The sequence below is a fragment of the Phalangium opilio genome, unplaced genomic scaffold (genome assembly GCF_054372755.1).
Source record: "Phalangium opilio isolate 3A_F unplaced genomic scaffold, DU_Popi_V2 ptg000011l_1, whole genome shotgun sequence".
Classification (NCBI taxonomy): Eukaryota; Metazoa; Arthropoda; class Arachnida; order Opiliones; family Phalangiidae; genus Phalangium; species Phalangium opilio.
The window spans coordinates 2,017,469-2,035,157 of NW_028324147.1; the positions used below are offsets into that span (position 1 = coordinate 2,017,469).

At 36.5% G+C, this 17,689-nt stretch overlaps 1 protein-coding gene across 1 annotated transcript in view; it reads left to right on the forward strand.

Annotated features, from left to right (window-relative positions):
- Positions 1–3,427: 3,427 nt before the first annotated feature.
- The window catches only part of LOC149709804 (uncharacterized), a 34,297-nt gene continuing 20,035 nt past the window's right edge, over positions 3,428–17,689 (forward strand). Inside the window, exon 1 of the mRNA XM_089857930.1 lies at positions 3,428–4,070. Within this exon, the coding sequence (XP_089714056.1) occupies positions 3,516–4,070 (555 nt within the window). The 5' untranslated portion in view covers positions 3,428–3,515. The remainder of the gene's footprint in view (positions 4,071–17,689) is intronic.

Genomic DNA, 17,689 nt, shown 5'->3' on the forward strand with positions numbered 1-17,689 from the left:
GACGTGCGCGTGACAAGAAACGATTTGAACTTTGCGCCGCAATATTTTTACTATAGGAATAATGAAAAAAAAAGAAAGAAATAGCAGACGCCCTGATCGGATTGGAGGCAGGTAAAACGTCATTATCGTAATGTAAACAGATTGAGATAAGACGCCATTTTTTATCACGTAAATAACATTAAATTATTTAGGCCTATTTTGACCGCGAGGTTGCCATGGATACGGTGGGAAAATGTGAGAAACAAGGAGTATAAACTTAAACGGGATAGGTTATTACGGCCTGATTGTTTCTCCGTGAACTCTAGCGGTGCTTCTAGGAGCCAAGGAAATTACGCAAGAAGGTGAACTCCCCCGTCCTTGCTTAATGGAATGGTCTATACGTGAAAAATAAGTTTGGTATAAGGGTCATCTCGTTCTCTTTTCGGTTTTGATTTCGTTTGAAAAGTTATCATCAGAGTTTTTCGAGGATAAAGGCGACGAGTATTAGTGGCAATCATTCTCTTGGAAGGTTCTTAATCCTATCGTGGGAAAGCCGAATAAACCCCAGATAAAATAATCCGATATCTGATGTGAAAGCAAAATAAAGGTAACTAACTAAAAGAAATCAGAAAAACTATATACACCAGGCCAAGTATTGGCTTTTACAGACAGGTATTAACAAAAGAAACAATTTAGCGCCAAAGACAGCGTAGAGAGCTTAAGTCTAGTCGATACGTGTCGTATATGGTCATTGCGTTTCGGAAAATGGCCCGGGCAGGGAGAGTAAAGGGGGCGGGGACCTTAATAAATGAAACAAAGTCTTTGCCCTCCCCCTTCCTTCCTTGCAAAGAAAAAATAAAAACAAGAAAAAGGAAAAGGAAAGAAAATGGAATCTTTGATTTCTCCTTTTTCCTAGCTCAATTTCAGACTGCACGAAAGCAATCACGTTGATAAATTATTTAATAATATTTATAAGGAGATTAATGTAAGTTATATACGTCAGGCAATTTATGATTATGATTATTTTCTTCTTTTTATATTTATAATAAATTCTATATAAGTAAACCGCCCCCCTATAGTTGCCATATGACTAAGTTCAATTTGTATTAATTATTTAAAACCCTTTTTTAATTGCATGAGGGGGGGGGAAGGTACGAGGGGCTAATCACTCCAATTAATTATTTATGTTTCGTTCCTTTGTGAATATACATTAATATTCATTACGCTTCTTTTTTCTTTGTTTCAAATTGCGCGCGCTTAAACAAAAGAAATTGGATCGAGTAATGTAATGTCACGTGATTATATAGGGGCAAACGTTGCACGTGAGATAAAACAGGTTTTAAAATAAATAAATTATAAAACAGTTTAATTTTAATTGTCCAATAATAATAATTATAATAATAATTGTAACGGACGATGTCCTCGTAAATTTATAATAATGTCTGACCATCCATTGTTGATGATATTGTCACCTTAACCCTTTACTCTCTCCGAGTCTGGGCTCTATATATATATAACATTAATTCTTCGACATAAAGCCATTATGGTAGGATATGAAGGATAGTGTCCTAAATATTAACGATAGGATAGGTTGGCCGCCTTGGGATCGAAATATAGCTCAGTGTGTCTATCGCTGCCCCATCACTCCCACCGTGGTTAGGCCTACGTATTTGCATCCGAAACTCATCGTTCAAGCTATAGGTCGGAAAAGCCCGGCCAAACTTAACCCTTTTAAGACGAACTTCCACGGCGAAAACTTCTAAAAGGGGGCTTTAGGGCTTGAAAAGTCATTATATTCCATTTTCTCATCTTATTTTAGCTTCATTATATAATGGATTAAAATCGTAAATAGCCCAGACTATAGAATAGATCAGAATAAAGGGGAGCTGGGGAAAATATATATGGAGAAAATGAAGCAGATCATTTGTTTATAATTGAAGTTTGGTTTTAAGCCCCGCCAGGTATTTTTCATTTTCATCTATTATGAAACTTAAACCATTTTCAAAAATTGACAGTGTTAATAGTCTATATAGTTTTGTAATTTTTCTTGCTTATTAAGGATGGCAACAATTGAAGTTGATTATTCATTTATTTATTGCAGCAATGATTTTAAAATAATTCGCGCCCAAGTTGTGAATTTTCTACGAAACTATTTGGTCACTCACTTCATGACAAGCTCCAGTTTGACAAACTTATGGAACATATCTTATCAACTTATGATAGAGTACAGCGTTACCTACAATAGCTCAAACCCGCCACCTATATACTCCTTACATTACCTTGAAGTACATATAAACAAACCTAAACCGATCTATAACAGAGAAATTACAGTAGCCTATATACTGAAAGGCATACAATCCATAGAGGTCAGTAAAAGTGGCCATAGAAATACATACACACATACATACACCCAAACACCGTTTAAACTAATACAAAAGATAATATAACCATAGCTACACGAATATATTGTTTACAAACTCCTTAAGTGGTAGAGTAACGCGCGTGCCTTTTTGGCGTTACGGGCGGCACTTGATAAACCTTTCACATCAAATAACTATGAAATGTAACGTAACAAAGAATGGATCGAAGCAGCTAGCTAGCCTAGTCCAGCCAATAGCGAATCGCGCACGCACAAAAGTTTCTCACGCAGTATATCGAAAGAGAGATAGAAAAAATATAAGAAATCGACTATGTACTGTAGTAACTGTACCAACAGGCCAGAAAATAGGCAAACTTGGCGGCAAAAACACGCTCTAACTCACGCTGCTGGTCTGTCCGCATATGCAGCAGCCTAGCTGAAAGGGGCACGAGGTTCTCCAAAAGGAGCTACAGTTTTAGAGTATGCGCTATCGGTTCGTGGCTGGAGAGAAATTCTACTGTCTCTCTTTCTCTCTCACTCACTCGATCCAACCACTTTAACCAGAGAAGAGCTCCTGAAGAACTGCAGGACATAGAGAGAATAACAGAAAGTGTATACCGTATTCGGTAACGGGACGCGGCGATTAAAACCAGCACCTCGCCGCCTAAATATTTTAAGAGATATGGAAGTACCTTTAACTTTCCCAGTGGAACGTATCAAAAAACTTGTCAACAACAATAAAAACAACTATAAAACACGAGGTGGCAACGCGCCGTAATCGTTCACGCGCCATTAAACCAAAACCGCGCGCAATTTTACGCGCCAAAACCTCCCACCCAAGAAAAAAGAAGAGAAGTTATAATAAGCCAAAACCAAAAGACAAACAAACGTTATCCGGCAACGAGGCCCATCCTGGACCACAAGGTGTACTACCAACTATAAATTATACTAAATTATCCTGCCAAGGCTGTAAAGCTGGTCGCTAAGCAACACCGTTAATTCAAAGACAGCGTCGCTTTGCCATACCAGTTCGTTTTTTTCCGTTGATACCAACAAGAGGACGGTTTGACGTTACTGTCCAAGGTTGTTAACATTCGGAGATAAAAATATAGTTTATCCTCTTAAGGGAGGAGGCGCGAAAAGTTATTAAAAGTGTACCCACCAATAAACTAAAACCATGTTTGTACGGAAAGGAACGACATGCCATCGTAAGAACAGCCGGCGTAATTCTTTACAAGTTCCCGGCGCGTCACGTCGGGCCAGTATCGCCAGTACAACCTCAGCGGCGGGGTCCAGAAGACCATCGGCTTCCCCGTCGTTATCCCCATCGGTTACCCCGAACACTTTAAGGACATCGGCAAGCGCGAACGTCTTCGCATCGTCTACCAGGGACTTGTCACCGGGAGCACCATTGACCAGGAGGGTTTCCGACGCGGGTGGTAGACGTAGCGTTTCACCGAGAAATAGTTTGACCCCACCGACTAGCGCGGGTTATCAACACCCCACTTCACCTGGTAGGCCTAAATCTCCTTCTTTAACCGGTTCCGGTGCCGAAGTGGCCATCAACGCCTTCTTGTCTATACAAGACGCTCAGAGAAAATCACCAAGGGCATCCCCGAGAGGCTCGCCGAGAGGTACTCCCAGGACATCACCCAGGGCTTCTCCGCGAACTTCACCGCGGCCGTCTTTGGCCGTACCCAAAACAGACGAAGAACGAAGAAGATCTAGTACCGTGAGTTAATTAACTACTTCTACTAACTATACATTGAAGGGATATATCATGGCTTTAAGCATTTATGTGTTCATATATGAAAAGTATTTCAATCTAGGCTAGCTTGTTTACAAGTACTTTGGAAATTTAAGCAAAATTTTAATGATTGGTACACCATACATCAACAAATATTCCTTCATAATTCATGGTAACTTCCAAAGAAAAATTAAGGAAAACCCTGTAAAGATTACCATAAAATATAAATTTAGGTATTTCTGTGTGTTGGGTTGGTTGAAATTTAGTGTACTGTAATTTAATTAAAGATATATGAGTTACCACGACTTTGCTATCCGTTATAAAAACGCGCAATTTCTATCCCCCGGTATTTTTACTACTTTGATATTTTTAACGAGCAAAACTTTCACGAAAAGTCTATTTATTTTAATATCCTTATTTTAATGATCTAGGCTAACTCGGTTCTGTTTAGTCGTAACTAAGGCACACATGAAAATAAAAAACGAATCTCATTACTGCTTCAAGTATATATTTCTATATAGCTCTTGTTAACTATAGCTGCAAAAGATAATATATACACCAAGATATAAGTAGGCCCAGGTAGAACTATTTCCTAAGAATAAGCATAAGCAAAATTACGTAGAAAAATAATAGATAGACTACGGCGCATCAGTTATTGCTACAAATGAGATCCGCTAAAGGATTTAAGCAATTTTTCCCGTAATCCAGCGCGTGCGTCCCAAGAGATAAGTACATTAGTGTACGGAAAGAAACCGTGCAGGGATTATATTGTAAGCCAGTTTTAGATAAAGTGAGGGATTTACGAGATGAATTCTTAAGTTGGGATGGATTATGACGTGCGTAACAAAACAGAATGTCCCGCATAGTATTTACTAAGAGTGTATGTACTTAAAGGGTTCTAGAGGCGATTTGAAAACCGATGTATATACTATATATATCTAACAATGGGAGACCGTGCCGATGTTGGAATTTCCGCTCTATCGAGTTTCTAAGGGTCTCTTGACGAACTCAAGATAAACAATAGAAGGTCACTTATTTTATTTGACCGAATTTTAATTCGGACTCTCTTGAAGAGAAAGAGGGGAGGGAAGGTTAGGCAAATTGAAACCCAGGAAGTTGGCCCTAGGTTACTGCAAGAGTAATAGGTAAAATAAAGACAGGAAAGTCAGGAAGGCTCTCTTGTTAGTCTATAGAACGACTTTGCGTGGTTTTCGGTTAGAAACCTCGACCTCTAAGAGTAAATTAGGATTAGGCTACTACCGTCTTAGTTTTGTTTATATTTTGACTTACAATAGTTAATTAACAACAGAGAAGCATGCAGACTCTCCATGGAATAGGAATAAATCATTATCTTTTTATTGTTATTCAATTTCTTCTACCGTTTATAGTAGTGAGAACAATTAAAACTTCTGTCTGTCTAGTCTACTCCTCTGTTGTTGATTCTCTCTGGCTGTAAAATTCCACTGAAATAGACCAGTAAATTAATTCCTGAAGATAAGCAAACACCACAGGGGGTTATTTCCATTTCGCCAAGTAGCACCGCTAGAGGCACCACGAGTCGGCTAACCTCCCTCCTCGTGTAGTGAACTCCCTCTGATGTTGCCTTTTGGTACCAAGGAAATAACCTCTCTACAAGAACTTAATTAATAGAAATGTCTATTACACTGTATAAATGATTAACCTGTTCATCCGTAACCCTTTCTCCAATTCATATTTGATAACCCCATGGTATTTTCAAGATGAAATAATTTCTTTTCATCCCTGACGACAAAAGAATGAATTCCTCTCCAACCCTTGCTCCCCCCCCCCCGGGGAGAGGGACATAATCCGAGGTATTAAATCTAATTGGAATTCTTTCGACTGGGAGATTCCATTCTTTATTAGAGAAAGATATAACGCGAGTGTCCTTGTCTCTACTTGGATTACAAGAAAACTAGTGTTTGGATCATCTGAAGAGTATTCTAGCTAGGACAAAAGAATAAACAGAAAAAGAACCCATATAGTTTTTGGAAATTATAACATTCTTAACAATCTCCATAAACACAACGAAACAACGCCATTCCGTTAAGGAATTTTCTATTACAAAAAAAGGATAAGAAACTAGCTGGCCTAAATTCTTAAACAGATATGCTGGGGAATAAGTCTCCAATGGACAATATGTCCAGTTTAAAAAGATGGATTTCACGTTAATGTTTATGGGACTAAATTCTTAACAAGATATAGTGAAACAGTCTCAGAAATAAGGCAATGTCCAGTCTCAAAATTAGCTTGACCACTGTAAAAATAAGAAGGTGGTGGATTTCTTAATTTTAATTTTAATTTTTTTTTTCAATTCAAGGAAATATATGGTTTAGAATTGTTATTTGTTTTTTCTTCACTACAAGTTCAGAGTTGCAGCTACCTATTAAAAATACAACAAGCGATTTGCAAAGATTAATGCTCTAGTTTGGGAAAAGGAAATTAAAAAAAGTTGGAAATCTCTGAAGCCGAACGCTTAATGGGTACTTTACTTTGCTCAAATTCATTAATCAAGTCACGACCGATCCGATGTTCGGGTTGAGTTTAGAATTTTAAAACTACGACAGATTTAGTTCCTGAAACTAATTTGATGATGTTAGCCTGATTCTATCAAATACATATATAAATTTTAATAGAGTCATTTTTGGACCACGTAGCAGCCGTTGAAAGAACCCTCAACTCTTATTAGAAAAATTGGTCAAAATAGATCACTTTCTGGATAGAAACGCTTTTGGTTAGTTCATCTGGCTGTGGTAAGTGGGTGTGGCAATTGAATATTACGTCAATCAGTTCAACCAATTGCGCGTAAATATTATTCACTGCCTCTACATCTTTAAACTTGTAAAGATTTAAAAAATAGTAATTCTGTGTTTTATATATTAAATTAGTTTCACATAATTAAATTTCTTGGAAGCTTTACTAAATTGAAACGAAAAAAAAGGTAAAATTTAAAATATTCGAAATAGCTCTAGGGGAATTTCCAAAAATACTCTATATGGCTTCATTTATTTTTATCTTGGAAACGCGAATTAACGACAGGAGCTTCAGCCTTCAGGCTTGAATATAATATCAAAAACCTTAAGATAATCCACCGCTTTTATAATCTGGAGAAAAAGTTATAATAAACATGTTGTCTTATTTAATATAAAGTTTATAATAAAGTTAATGTAAATATTTACACACGAAATTTTGGTAATAGCGCAAGCTTTGGTTAATAACTATGGAGAGGTCAAGGGGTCGGATACATTGGAGAAATATCTTTTGAACAGCTTCAAAATTAACCACCGAGTGTAGTCTGCAATTCTCGCTTGTCGTTCTCCCTCGAACTAGTTATCTCGAGCTGTAAGTCTCTAGCATTACGAAGAGTCATACTTATGGAAGGAACATATCACTTATAAACTTACGGTTGCAGTGATAGTGTCCAATATCTCGTCGATAATACTAATGACCAGAGGACAGTTCGGAGTTTGAACACACTGTCGCCACAGCCTTTTTTTTGGGGGGGGGGGACGAATATAGCTCAACAAAAAAAGAAAGAAAGAAGGATTTGGTCCCCGCCCAAAAATGTCTCTTATTTCGCGTAATGACCGGAAACGGGGCTAGTTCTAAAATATCCCTGTCGGATATCCTGGGCCTTAAAAGTTAGAAAGTTTCGTATACATATAGCTAAGCTTATATATGGTCTGTTGTTACGGAACGAAATCGCTTCACTAGATAAATAGATATATAAGACAGAAAAACACTCCGAGTAATTCGATTGTTCCACTCAGTCAGCGATACATCCAAGGGCTCTTGGCCAAAAAAAATAGGACCCCAAACTTAAGGTCCAAAGGGGAAAATAATAAAAAAATAAAAGTGAAATAAGACCTTCCTTTTTCGGTAATTATTTCCGATACAATGTTGTTCTATAACTTTATCGACTGCTGTTGTTGTTGCTGTTGTTTATATCTCCGTTGACCCTTCTTGCCTGGTAAAAACACTAAAACACTGATCTGTTTTATATCTAAAGCACGCCTTGATTTGAAGTATTTTTAAAAAGGCCGTTATGTTATACCTAAACTTTTCCTTTCAATATTTTATTTATTTGTTGCATACTGAGAGTTCAGAGTGATTTCTCTGACTTCGTGATGTCTCTCTCGAGGCTTTAGAAGTAACTAGTGTTGTGCCAGGAAATGTTTGCGGCTTTTATCGTAGGTAATCCCCATGGAATAATTGCTCTTAGATTCTCCGAGCACCGATTACGGATTGTACGTGTTAATCACTTTTAGGACTACCAATGATTTTAGGACTTTGTGCGTAGCAATAAAACTAAGTGGCCAACCCCTCGGGTAACCATTTTTGGTATCCAAAAGCGCTGGTCAAAATCTTACAATCAAAACTTTTTAAGAAGGTCATAGGTTATGGTTCAATGACCTTCAACCTCCCCCCTCCCCATCCCACACACAATTTCGTTCTAACATCAATTTCGTCAAGATGCAAGAAAGGAAAATATGAAAAAAATCGATGCCTGCATAAGAGAAAATAACTTGAGAAAATGTCAAAGCTCTTCTTTTTAAGCTGTCCGTAAAACTAATAAGGCATAGTTGCATGGTCACGTGGCAACGGTCCATCCGTCAATTACGCGCCAATTTCCGTCAGTTCCCGTTTAAAGCTCAAAATTAAATTTATCGTGATTTATTGATTGATGGGTTTCGGAAACTTCAAAGGAAAATTGGTATTGAATTAAATTTTACTCTATTAATTGCCTTTGCTAGGTAATTTTTTTTTAAATGGAACATGTCGCCACGAGTTTGGAAAAATTTATATATTTTTCTCTGTATTCTTTCATTTCTTTGTAGTTGCATTTGAACTTTGGAAGAAAAGTTCAAGAGCACTAATACTAAGATAAAGTAGATAGGCTAGACAGCCAATTGTTATATTGTCTGCTTGTTCTACAGCTCCTTATTTAAAAGGACAGACGGAGAGATAAAGGTTAGGAGAAGAAAAAAAGAAGTGGGACTAAAACTTCATACAACTTTTCCCCCTTAATTTCTTATCCAAACTTCATAAATTTTGAACCCTTTTTTCCGAGTTAGGATTTAAGGAGGAACAAAACCGATTTATCTTTGTTTTAAAATGTTTGCTTAAAGGATATAATATAAAATAAACTCGCTCCGTTATAGTTATCAAAGGATTACGAACCGAAATTTTAGGACACAAGTTAAGCCTAAGTAAAAGTTTGGACAGTTCAAAGCCAAATCATACTTTAAAATAAATAAAAAATATTTTGAAATTGGGAAAATAATATTTTTTGATAAAAAATATAATTTTGGGTAATTTGATTTTAAATTTACTATTATTTTTCTAAAAGACCTTCGTTTGTATTTATGGCGTACAGAAACCATAAATGAATTAATATAATTAAAATTAAATACATTAATTATGTCAAATAATAATACGAATTATTTCTTTCAATTAACTTAGTTTTCTTTCCAACCTTTGACCTTTTAATTCTTATTTTGCATAAAACAATTTCTCGCGCAATAACCCTAGCTCATTATAGTAGAAAAATTACTACACGTCCGACTAAAATTGGTCGTTTCCTTGGCAGAAAAACAAAAGAGTTAATGATTACACTTTTCATATGTAGCCAAAAACGCCAAAAAACAACGCTCTCAAAGCATTTTACCGTTTACATAATTTCTATTACGGATTTCCTTTAGAACAACCCTTTTGAAACATAGAGGTCCGGGTAGAGTTTGAATTACGCGTTTTATTCATAAGTTAATAACTAAATTTAATCTCCATAAGTATAAATCTAGCATAGAAGTAAAAAAGTCCTTATAGCCTTTTGAATTATTAAATTTCACGCGCTTTAATAATTTAATATCACGTGAATAAAGAAAAAAAGTCACGAGGAAAATTATCGTTTCGTGCAGGACCACAAAATGCCCTGATTTGACCTATAATTCATTATCAGAGTCTACCATAATGTGTCGTAGTACTAATTTGCAAACATTATAAAATACGACACGTAACTCTTAATAGAGATCGGTTTCCGGTTTGGGTTTGATTGTAGGTTAAAGGTCAGTAGAATACACGGATGGATGTGCTACGTGGTACAATGTAGCGGTAGCCAAAAAATGTTAACCCTAAAAATTGGGAGAAACAGCCTGGGTTGACCCTTCTAAGGAGGAAAAGAAATGCCTTTTTTATGAACTGAATTCTTAAGGAATGGGTGGAGTACGCCTTACAATTTATCAACTCGTGTGTTTACAAGAAGTCAAAGCCAAAACCTTACCGATTTTAAAAACGGATCTAAAACTATACCAAGCTACCTTTGGTTGTAGTACAAAGTGAACTTGAAAAATTCCCTGGATTTAGTTTTGGTAAGAAATCGTTTGACGTGTTTTGGGGCGAACGAAAAAGAGATGACTTTGGCAACTTGGATTTCTTCCACCCTCACCCTTTCACTCCCCGGTGGTCAAGTTTGAGGGTGTGGCCTTTTATATCAAATCTAGCTTTTAAGCTTATATCAAAAAGAAGGAAAAAAAAATATATTTTCTAGCGAAACTTTTGACGCTGTTACAACTCAAGAATAACTTTTTCAATTTATAGGGTTAAAGGTTAAGTAGAATATACACCAAATTATATTAAAGGGACAGTGAAGCTAACTCGATCATGTATGCGTCAGTAAAGCCTGATTGAGTGGGCTATGGGTAAAGAAAAGGTGCTAACGAGGTGGCGCCATCTCGACACTGAAAATTTTCAAACTGAACCCGCGAATCTCTTACGTAGCCGTTGACAAGTGACTTCACCGACGTGTACGTAAAGATTTTATCATAGCCTGAGTGGACCTTAAGGTTCAAATTTCAAGAATTCAAAACTATCTTACCACCATGATAGTCGGGATTAAAAGCCAGAGGTATTTATTTATTTAACAGGCCAAATTAGGAACTTACGTAATACTAAATTAACATATGAAACCGCCTTTGAACCAAAACCAAAATATCGTACACTGCTGCCAAATAACGAAAGGAACTAAAAATAAAACTTCATTTGCGAAAATAAACTTCACCTTATTCACTCTCTTCGAATTAAGCGAAAAACCTCGTAACTGTTCAAAGCAATCCAACGTAAAGTTACTTGAGTTTCGAATTTATAAACTAAAAGTTCTCCTCATTTTCATTATTTCATTTTGGTAATGCGTTCAGCCAACAATTAACTTGAGTCTAGGTTAGAGGAGGGCTAGGGAGGGAGTGACACTCCACGCTGACAGATCTAAAATTTTCCAAGTTTAGCTTAAGCCCAACAGCAATAAGACTAGCCTAGGTCTATATTGGTCATGTGAGAGACATAAGCATATATAGAAAAGGAGCGGGGGGAAACAAGGTACAAGGTCCTTGAAAGGTAATTATTTATGCCAGACACGGAAGGAAACTAAACTTTTCGATGCGGGAAATCAAAAGTCGCTAACGGAACGAGATATAGATCAACGCAACGCCTATGGGTCAAAGTTATACGCTGTAATAACGGACGGTAAACAAACAATGGGTGGTGGGGGGGATACCTTATTACGTATTCCGAAATTTATTTTCTAGGGCATCAAATATGTGGAAGTAATTCGGTATACCTATAGCTTTTCAAAAAGGGGAATAAATTCAATATATTCAATATATTATCGTGTTTATTTATGGTAATTAGAATATAGTAAGGACCATATTATCGTAAAACGGAAGATGATGCGTTCTACTTATCATATTTTGTAATGCTAAGTATCTGATAAGTATTCCCTATAGGGGCATGGGTATAACTGTTTGATAGCTTTGTCAATATTACAAAAATATATAATAAAGGTATTTCTAGTGTATCAAGGTTATTCTAAATTTAATTTTAGATTATAATCATGTTTTTAAAGCTAGTTGCGAGAAGGGGGGACGTAAAATATTAGGATAATCTGTATTATTTCAATTTGGGATATCAAGGTCACTTAGAAAGTGATCACACAGTTTAAAAGGTAACTTGGGTGCTTTGGGGAGAAGAGGGAAGTAAACGAAATTAATTAATGTATTCCCCCTAAGGTCACTGCATAATTTATGCAAGGGTCGGCACTTGAGATTCATTCTTCCAAGGACCTCTTTAAAATTACAAAATTCCCGATAAAACGTCCGTCCTCCTTTCGTCGCTATATGAGGCGTATATGGTACTTCAAAATAAAAGAATAAATTTTAAAGTAGGCGAAAAGGAGGTACAGCATCAGACGAAAGGTAGCATACTGTATAAACGATTTTCTTAAACTCTACTTTTCTCAATTCCCCAGATTCTCTTTAAATCCTTTAGATATCTCTGTCCTTAGCCTACTTAAAAGAGTTTCGTAAGAAGGGCAGACACATATAGGGAGAAGGGAATGGCTCGGGAGTCGGAGATCAAAATGATTTTACGCCACTTTCCGTAAAACCTATTCGAACCACTTTCGAGGGCCTTATACCATTGCCTCTCAACTAAACCCCTTCGTCTTTAAGCCTCGCGAGTGATAAAGGTAAACTACGTGACGTACTGATGGACACTATCCAACTCTTTCAGTTGTTTGACTTCTATGAAGTCTGTTACAAAGGAACAGAAAAAATATCTTAAACCTTACAACAAATTTCCCTGCTCATCTTTTAGCGAAAAGATACAGTGGTCATCTTTAACCGTCCCAAAAAACAAACCTGTTCATCTTCAGCCCCGCAAAACACCCCTGGTCATCTTTAACCGCCAAATAACCTGGTTATCTTCAGCCCACAAAAAGCCCCTGGTCATCTTCAACCATTGAGCACGTATAAGAAGGAGAGTCAAATAGGAAAGGGGAATTATCGTAACTATAACGGCACAGCCCTGTATCTCTCTCACGCGCACCTACCTCGGCGCACAGCCGATGAGACACGCGATCGGTATACCGGTTTTGAAATGGGGGCTGACGGAAAATTCGGTCTCTCCTTCTCATACGTACTCACTGCTTCAACCCTCAACAAGCCTCTGGTCATTTTCGAAAAACCAAACGAAACGACACCCTCGGTTATCTCAAAGAAACAAAAAACAAACACAGACTAGGTCATCTTTATCCCCAAATAACCTAGAAGAATAAATGGTCTTCTTCCTGACAAAGTTAATCCCATAAACCCAGTTACTTCAACGGTTTACACCTGCTCGTCCAACTCTAGTTATCAATTCTAAATCGTTTTCGCTTCTCTAGAGCTTGCGTATATCTCTTTCTCAAAACAGAATAGGATGTGAAAAGAGAATCCGAATTTGGGGAGAGACTTTTGTAGTAAGTCGGGAGCGAAAGAGAAAGAGACAGACAGAGAGAGATAGAGCTAAGAGATGAAGACTTAAACCAACTTTTGAATGGAAATTTTACAGCTGAGGTCAGCTAACCCCCTGACCAATACACTTCTGGGTGCATCGATGCACGAGACTCGATCTCAGCCAGGGGAAGAAAGTTTAACGAACCGTTACCGCCTTTCCTAGAAGACTTTACTTAATAAATGGAGCAGCCGAAATGGGTTATGGGTAACGCAAAGATTTGGCTATGAGAAATGGACGGATGGATGGGTGATGGTCATTTGTGTTTAAAGACGAATACGCCCTCATTGATTTATCTTTGGTTAAAGGTTGTTCCGGGTTCACCCCTTCTATACCAACATTCAACCTTAGAACCAGTAACTCTAAATAGAAATCTCCCCCACATTTCTTCCTTAGACGGTACCGTTTCGAAGAATGAATTTAAGCCTAACTCGTGTAGTTTTATTCAATATCACGTCGTGAACTTATTCTTCAATATTATTTTGGGTAATTGCATCTTTTTCGTGCTCAAAGGATTGAATATTTGAACTCTATTCGTATCTGCAAAACTGAATATTTTAAATTGGAAGTAAACGACAGATTTGTATTTTTTATATTCTCATTAAGCATATAAGGTTGCTAATAAAATATCAAAATAAATTATGTCAATAAGCTTCATTGCAGAGTATAGATCCCAATTTAGAAATTAATTATGTCAATAAGACTAAGACTTCATCCCAATTTAGAAATATTTCCTTAAATAAATACTGTCGTACTAATTAAAGAATGTATAATTAAGCTACTTATTCCGAGAATCCAGTTAGGCAATTAGTAATTAACCCAAAGAATATATAGGTATATTTTTTAATAATAATCGGCTTAAAGAAACCCTAACTAATGAATTAATCAAAGTAAACTAAAAGAACTCGAAAACAAGATCAAACTTATAAGTAATTTTAGGGTGAAAATAGACCATTTATGTAAGTGGGCGTGGAAACAGATCGATATCTGTTGGATATCGATTTAATTAAAAGGAGTCATGCTGCTCTTGGAGTGAAGGGAATACGCTAATATCATTAGTCAAATTAACAGAGTAATTAATAATCTCGTCAAAGGCAGACCCAAAATTCTGATAACAGAAAAAAAAACTATATTTAGTATAAAAACATGGATTTTCGATAATAATTAAACTTCCAACCTTTAACTTCGTTACTTCTTAGTTATTTTTAAATACCAAAGCGGAAAATTCGAAATACATACACATTTATTCAAATTAAAATGAAAAGTAATATGTTAGAGCCTGACTATTTGAATTGCGGGTGTAAGGCTAAGATAAATACTATATTCTATTGAATATCTTATTTCAAATATTCAATTGAATTTACATAAGGAATACCTTCTCAAATTAATGTCAACATAACGGCTCTTCAGAGATCCAGAAAGATACCTGAATAAAGGTCTTTCATTAAATGAATCACGTATTTGCTAGGAATGTATAGGAAACCTTTTCTTAAGGTTATATAGGATAGGGTTCTAATATAACTGAAATTATACATCATTTTAAGATTAAACCTTTGTGTCTGGCACGATTTAGGGATATCTTAAGTTCAGCCTGGTAAGCGGCTTCCCTTTGAACACGGAAGCTCAGCGGGTGAAACACTTATACAGGGGCAGGTAGAAAATACATGGGATGTTTTGCCCCTAAATTGACGCTTTCCCCTTAGCCTCAATTCTATTTTATTTAATTCAATTTTATTTTTATTAGGATTTTTACTTATATAATTTTGTTAAAAACTGTAAATTATATTGACCCTTACTTGCTCCTCCCTGATTTAAAAGGGATTCACCGATATGTGAAAAGTTAAATATTCATTTATCAAATTATATAACTATAATTTAAACTATATAACACAACTATAGCTACTTCAAATTATACTTCAAAATTTTGTACATACATTCATCCATTCGATTCAAGTACTCCTAGGTAGATAAGGTCTTCATCTTAAAACTTACTCAATCTAAAGAAAAATTACTCCGAACCTCTTTTGATGAAACATTTAATATTAATATTAAAGAAGCATTATATAAAAGTAAAAGTTCCCAAAAACTTTTGGCGATAAATATGGTAGGGAAAAATGCTAAGACACAAGAGGGGAAAACCGTCAGCTATAGTTTCGAAATAAATAAATAAATATATTGCGTATCTCTGAAACTCAAGCTGTACCAACCAGTCTGAGATGAGCTCCATTTTATTAATTGTCTCTGAAGGAACGATCAAAGTTGGCACGTCAACTCTAGCGTTATCTTCGCTCGACCGCTTTTCGCGTTTGTGCAATTTCCGGTATCCTTGGCTCCACAGCCCGTCTCAATTGTCTCTTTTACCTGTCATTTTTTTCTCCCTTCCGCTTGCCCAAAACATCATCTCTCTCTTTCTCTCTCTCTCGGATATAACAAGAGCTTCACTTATAATGTAAACGATTTTCGTAACGTTGCAAAAATATTGTAACTCGAATTACCATAACTCCATAACTGATCCTGAATATTTAACGATATCCATGGAGAACGCGTGCATTTTAAATTGGTCTATACGCTACGCTAGAATGACTATTTCGTATTTTTATTGGAAATTGCGTAATAATGAATATTGTTAAGAAGATACGACGAATTACGTTAGGAGGATGACGTAACATTGAAGTATAATATTCTATTGGATAACAAGTACTACTAATTGGCTATTTTCTTCGAAGATAATTTAAATGATGATTTAAGCACAGCTCTGAATGCTGTAGTCAAAGTACGTAATCATAGTTTCACACCATTTAAGACCTTCATCTATCAACTTGAGGAATCACTTCCCGTCAAGTCAATTAATTTGCCTCTGACAGATTTTGAGTGAATCAGTAATTACTCCGTGGAAGGAATCTTATATTTTTAGCTAACGTTAATTGATATCAATCCCAAAGAAAGGTATTGAGGTAATAAACTTATTTATGACAGCTCGAGGTAATCCAGAAGAAGAACGAAAGAAAGAACAAGAAAAAACACTTCGACCTACATTCGCCGATAAAAACAAATCAGTGCAAAAATACCACGTTTTACCACTAACTCAGATATCCAAGCAAGAACTAACTTAATTCCCTAGCTGGAAGACAGAGAGCTATTAAGGTTAGGTGTACGGTTGGTTCGAGCGTCCGATCAGAGAAAATAGGTTCTGGAATAGAAGCTAGGCCAGATATTTGTTAGGACCAAAAGTGTTAATTCCATAAGTTTGTAAGTTTGTCACTGGTTACAAACTGGAGCTTGTCATGAAGTGAATGAGGTAGGTCATAGACTCGAGGTAAAGCGACGTAGGCCTGCTTTCAGGAAATCTCTAGCATTGCGAAGAATAGGTAGTGTAATACTTATGGAACGCATCTTATAAACTTATGGAAGAACTAATAACTTAATGCAGCCCGGATCTTCTATTCCAGTAAATTGTTTCTCTGGTCAGATGTTGCAACTTGGGAGAAAGGTAGGCGAGACGCCTCGCAGCACCTGAGTAAATTTTCCTTATCTTTTGGAGCGGCGGTAATTTTTATTGATCTCAATTTTGTGGAAGCACGGGTTTCCCTCCCCCCTCCTCTTTTTTGTTCTGGCGGGAAATTTATAGTGTAAATCCAACCTTAGAAAGGGTACAATTATCAGCGGGGAACAGTGATTTCCTAAGGGAAGAATTATCGCGCTTTTTAGATTGCATCGCGGTAAACCATCTACATATTGCCAAAGATGAAAGTTTTTCGACGTAAATTACTTTTTAAAAAATGACGCGTTCTCGAAAGGCGTGATTGCGCTAAAAACGTTTCACACAAAAATTAGACCCTCGATAGATAAAAACCTTTTAAAAAAGTTGGGAAATTGAAATTTTTCGTGTTGATATTAGAATAGAACGTGAGTTGTTTCGGGAATAGCCGAGGTTGTAAGGCATCAGCGCTACGAATGTTTAATCCACCTTATTCCCCATCACCGGAAGTTAGGCTTATCTAGAGATTCGTGGATGGGAGTAACGGGAATAAATTTGTCTGTCGTCTGCTACAGTACATATTTAGCCTTTGTAGCAGACGACAGACGAATTTCTACCAGTTATCCCCTCCACGAACCCGAGATAAGCCTAACTTCCGGTGATAGGGAATCAGGTGGATTCCCTGAACTTTCCAGATTTTCCCTGACCGTATTTGTGTGGATTTAAAAATGATTAGTACTTACCAAAATTAACTTATAAATATATTACTTCATACTAGTACTAC